This window comes from Rhinolophus hipposideros (genome assembly GCF_964194185.1).
Source record: "Rhinolophus hipposideros genome assembly, chromosome: 2".
NCBI classification, from domain to species: Eukaryota; Metazoa; Chordata; class Mammalia; order Chiroptera; family Rhinolophidae; genus Rhinolophus; species Rhinolophus hipposideros.
In genome coordinates, this window is record NC_138048.1 from 48,283,587 (window position 1) to 48,289,381 (window position 5,795).

Genomic DNA, 5,795 nt, shown 5'->3' on the forward strand with positions numbered 1-5,795 from the left:
TGACTTGTCTGTATTTCATGGCTTTGATCCAGGTTAAATGCAGCCTCTCAGCTTTTTTGATAAAATGAAAATGAAAAATGAGACAACTTATTTCAACTTATAATATTAACTCTTCTTTTGAGTCAGGTACCATGTCTTACTTTAATTCCCATTACCAAAGTATTACTTCTCCCCAGAAGCCAAAATGGCTTTTAGTTCTGCATTATTTCCTCTGTTCTTTGCATTCATTTCCAGAGAGATCAGGAAGACCCTCTGAGTACACTGCCAAGTTCATCTTGGACAGCTAACCTCCCCAAGTGCCACGGTTCTTCTCAGAGTCCCAGAAGCAGCCCGACCACAATTGGCAATCTTTGGGTGTGCTGGCAGACAGGCTTTTCGGAGAGCAGGCTTTACAAATGTCCTGGCAAGGTGATGAAAGTGGTCTGGCCATGAGTTTCTGAGGACTCTGAAATCCCAGCATCATGGAGTTGCTTGGAGCCAGCAGTCATCTCTTCTGCTCCATGACTTAGAATTCCCAACTGGTCCTTTTCCTGATGCCTTTACACTAAACTTGCCAATTATGAAAATCTATCAACTGCATTTTCTTATTAGTTGAAAGATAAGCATTTGCACCTGGTATGTCCCTCACTTTGAGTGGGATACCAAGTTGTCTCATATTTAGGTATGCGTACTGGTCTCTAAAGTATTTCATTTATCTCACATGCTTCATGAGCAATAATGGATGACAAACCCTCATAGCCATTCCAACCTGCTACTTCTCCTCAGAGGGTTATAACAGATTAAAAATCAATCTATACAGCTGTTTAGGAACTTGTTTTAAGAAAAAACTGAAATGTAACATACCCGTCTACCTATAGCTTCATAATCTATCTGAGGGTGTTCATGATGTCTGTCTATATACTTTATTTTCGAGTAATTTGAACATAGCTGCTTTTTAGATACCGAGTTTGATTTTTTATCACTTGCAAATTTATCAAAAAGCATCGTTTCTTACACATTTTAGCAGATTAGTTTTTCTTGATTATTTTGGAACACTCATGTTACATCTTACCAAAACCAATGTTTTAAATATGGGTAAATGTTAATGTACTTCTTTTAAAAATAAGCAATATTTCTTCATAGAACAATACCATTTTTAACTTCTAAAGAAGCATTTTAAAGTGGTGTAACTTGGACATTATAATAAAAATGTTTTATTAAACCAAAGCTCATAAATGTTAAAATGCAGCAAGAATTTAGTCATTTCTCATTTTGTGTCATTCTCCTTTTCAAGAACTTAGTGACTACTTCTATATGGGTTAAATGTAAATTTCTTGGCCAAAATGTAAGACTTGCCCCTATCTAACCGCATTTCTTCCAGCACCCTCACGTACAAACTTCTTAGCAGTCACACCCTATTAATACCTCTAATGTCTTATGTTCCACAGAACTTCTCAAGCAAATCAGATTTAATCAGCACTATAAGGTGCTATAGAATACAGAAGATAGTTCTGCACTTGATGCTTTCAATTATTTTGTATTATTTTTAACTTAATTTCTAGATTTGTTTCATGTCTATCATGTCTCTGTAGGTAAAGTGGGCAGAAACTATTTTCCACTTTGTATTTTCTACATAAAGTGTTTGAATAAAATTAATATATGAGGCTCTACTCAGATTATTTAATCAACAAAAATAACAGTGTGGAGAACTGATTCCAAATATTTATTGAAAGCAGGCAAGGAATGAAGCGGTGGTGGTATAATTCACTGTCATGCCTCAAACGTTATGTGAGTCCCTCCTACACACAAAAACAGAGAATACAAAGGTGAGTAAGACACTTCTTGATTCCATAGAGCTCCTAATTTACAGGGACATAGTCCATGACGCCACTACAGCACAAATTAGTAAAGGATGTATTTTGAACTTTATCAACAGCAGCTATAGGAGAAGCAGGGAAACCAAGTCAGCTGTGGTTGGCGTCACGCAGCAGTGATGGCGCCACAAAGGGATTTCTGAACTGGATTTGAAGCACGGGTGGTAGTAGGTCAGACACATAATCAAGGAGAGCAGCCTCACCACTCAGGTATTTAGCTTGCTTAAACATCATGAGATGGTACAATCTGACAAGGCATTGAGAAGTCCTTCAGTAAAATGCCATTTATAATGTTTTAGACTCTGAGAACAAACCTAACCATGCCCAATTTGCAGCCTTGATTCCCTGGACCATGTCATGTCCCATCATGTGCGCTGTCTATCACAGTGTTTGAGTGGCATCTGACATACATCTCCAATCCACCATCATCCCAGGCTCACGTTTATTCATCTGATCGCTCAAACCGAAAACCTTGGAGTTTATTCCATACTCCTTTGCCCCCCTCATTTAATCAGTCATCCTGTCTTGTGAATCTTCTAGTTATTTCTCAAACACACCCATCCTCTAGAATAGTCATTGAGGGGAACAATGGAAATCTGTTCAGGGACAGAAACGAGATTAATAACAGACCTCAAGAGTAAAAGTCAGAAGCCCTAGGTTCTTTGTTTTTCCATCTGTCTTGCTTTGTAAATTTACATTCTAGGTCTTAAAATCTTACATTCCAAGACAATGTTAAAAATAAATACAAAATCATGCCAAAATCAAGAGAAACCATCTTTTTAAATATCTGACTTTTTGCCACCTTGGCTCTACTACTTGATTTCTAAAGGATTTAGTAGTTACTCATCCACAGTTTAATTGTTTTGTCATTTCCTAATGCTGCTGATGCAATAATGTTTTCTGTAGGATGACAAGCTGCTGAGATAACGACATCTGTGTGACCTTGTAATTTCTGTACAATCTCTTTGGTCTGAAGGTTCCAAATGTAAACCAGGTTATCCTCTGAACCAGACACAATCCACTTTCCACCAGTCACTGAAAAATCGGCAAATATGCAGTATTTCTCATTCTTATGACCAGTGTATGTCTTCAAGCATCTGCCTCTGGTGTAATCCCATAGTTTAAGAGTATTGTCCAAAGTTCCAATAAGAATATATTTGCCATTTGGAGAAAATTTTACAAAAGAGACAGGAGGGTTATCATCATCAACAAGTGCTTTTAAACACTGACCTGATGCAGCATCCCAGATTCTACAGACGCCATCATAGCTACCTGATACTATCAAGGACCCATTACAATTAAAATGAACGGCAGAAACTGGGTCAGAATGAGCAGACAAAGTCTTGAGGCACTTTCCCGTTTTCACCTCCCATATTTTTACACTCTCATCAAAAGATCCTGAAATTATGAGGTTGGACACTGGATTGAAATTACAGCAGAAAACATAATTACTGTGCCCCTTCAGCGTTTTCAAACATTTTCCAGATCGCACATCCCAAATCTTGAGAGTTTTATCATCTGAGGCAGAAACAAGACAACTGGAATCTGACGACCAGTCAATATCTGAAATTTCCTGATTGTGTCCATAAAGTGTTTTCTCGTATTTTCCATCATAGGCTCCCCAAATTATAATTACTTTATCAGCAGAAGAACTTGCTAGCCATTCTCCATTAGGACTAAACTTCACTGACGCCACTGCTTCCGTGTGTCCCCGGAGGGTAAATCTGAGAGCATAGTCCGGTTTTTCAGACGCTTGCTGGCTCCTATTGGTTGATGAGGAGAGGGCCGGCTCGGCTTTGGCGTCTCCCGACTCCTCCGTTGCCATGGCTACGAGGCTCCCGGTCAGGTCGGCTGGGCGTCCGGCCCTGGACCCAGCAGCTCGGTATTTTGGCTTTTTGGCTATCTGCCCAGCAAAATGAAGATGAAAACATCAGACTCAAAAATAAACGGTTTCTAATCTTTGTGATTTCTGGGTCGTCTTTACCACACACACTGCTTCAGCAGCATGGTTTGGACTTGTTTTTCCTCGCTTCCTCTTTTTTAAACATATTTGAAAAATATTATTAAAAGGGTCCCACGCGCTGTCGGCAAAGAAGGTATTAATGTTGGGTGTTTTGCGGACGTTACAGCAGTCCCAAGCGGCGCGGGGTGGGGCAGGTCGGGAGGAGGGAATTTCTACAGAAAGTATTTTTCACCGCCCCTCCCCCAGCTCCTCAGTGTTTGAGAACAACGAGCAGCCCCACCAGCCTAGACAGACTTTCGGGACTTGAGCGTGACTGAATCAACGCTTCAAACAGACCTCAGAAGCTAAGAGAAAACTTGCGTGGGCACCGTTACTGGAGGTCCGGGCGTGCCGGCTACGTTCCGCACGTACAGACAGAAGAATCCACACCGCCGCCTCAATCACTAACCCAGTGGGCAGGCCAGCCGGACGCCTGAGCAGAGGGAACCCCTGCTACTTCCGGCCGAGATGGCCAATGGGAGAGGCTTTCGTGCACTTTGCGTTTGCGCAAACGGAGACGTGGGGTTTCCTTCCGGTTCCCCTCCTCCATACACCTCCCCCTCCCCGCCTGCCACATACAAACAGTGCTTTGCCTTCGTTGCGTGGTGGGGAAACGAGCACATCTCCCGGATCTGAGTGGCTGGCGTTGGAAGCAGTGAATATTTCAAAAAAAACATTCACTTTTTTGGAAATCGTGTTCTATGAGAAAGGACTCGATTTCCCGATACCCTTCGCCGCGGGGTTAAGCCCGCCTTTGGTACGTGAGCTGCCCAGATGGCGCCTTGCCGAAGTGCAGCGCACGTGCATCCAAGACGCCTGGGACGCCGCGTGTGGTTCTGCTCCCTCCTGCGTGTGTGGTGTGGGCGGCAAGGCTGCGGATAAGCAAGGGGCGCCAGGCACGTGTGGTTTAGACGCTTAGAGAAGACGATGCGAGGGGCCTTCGAAGGCCAGTGCTCAGCACGACACGGTGGTGCCACGGAGGACGAGCAAACGTCGTTTTAGCACTTCCTTCAGGTGTAAGCTCCGAAAGGAAAGGAAGAAAAGGAGCTGAGATCCGCGTGGGTGCTTGAGACAAGAGGGGACAAAGAAGTTGGTGGAGGGCATGTGGAGGGTTATTCGTAATGAGGCCTTATAGCCTTACCCCAGTTTTAAGGAATGGTTAATGGCAAGTATTATGTAAAGGATACATGCTTTTCCGATGTAAATTACTCTTTAAACAAAAAGAAGTTTGCAAAACAATTGGAAGCGTGACTAGTTTTTTCCAGTCCTCTAATTGCTCAATAAAGAGTGCTCCCAGAGGCAGGAAGGGTGCTGTTGACAAGGTTTGCCCGGTAGCTGGTAGCCGAGTTGAAGTCAGGAGGCAAATAACCCTCCTGATGTTTTCTGTCCGACAAGAATTGCAGCATTTGGAAACAAAGGGTTTCTTATCATGTACTTGTAAGAGATCATTGAAAGCTTTGCCTTTATAAAGCACAATAGCATAATTAGGTCACCTATAATCGACTCCAGTACAAACCGCATTACTTTGAAGACCCTACTATAGTTTGGAATTTAAGACAGGAATCGGACAATTGTTTTATTCTTAGCTAGGGCAAGTCAACGGGGGATAAACACAGGGAGGAGGTTCTGAGGATGGGAAGTGCATCTTGACCATGGTTTGGGGCTTCCATTTATCTGCATTAAATCATGACTTGCCTATTTGTGAAGGCATGGGTGGCCGCCATGGACCTCCCCTCTAACATTTAAAAAAAACAAGTTGTTTTCACTTTACCATCTCTTAAAATTCAACTGATTAAACTCTGTCTCCTCACTCTCCTTTCCTCCTCCCATTAGCCTGGATTAGCGTGATTTTTACTGGGAAGCTTAGAAACAAATTCTACGTTTAATTCTAAATTCTCCATCAATTGAAATTATTTCCATTTTAATTTATTAAAAATAAA

General features: G+C 42.2%; 1 protein-coding gene across 1 annotated transcript; it reads right to left on the bottom strand.

Annotated features, from left to right (window-relative positions):
• Positions 1 to 113: 113 nt before the first annotated feature.
• WDR5B (WD repeat domain 5B) lies at positions 114 to 4,283 on the bottom strand. The gene is made up of 2 exons (XM_081075631.1): positions 4,153 to 4,283; positions 114 to 3,756 (listed from the first exon to the last, which is right to left on the bottom strand). Exon 2 carries the CDS (start codon positions 3,676 to 3,678, stop codon positions 2,686 to 2,688), a length of 993 nt encoding a protein of 330 aa, XP_080931757.1. The 5' UTR covers positions 3,679 to 3,756; positions 4,153 to 4,283; the 3' UTR covers positions 114 to 2,685.
• Positions 4,284 to 5,795: the final 1,512 nt, after the last annotated feature.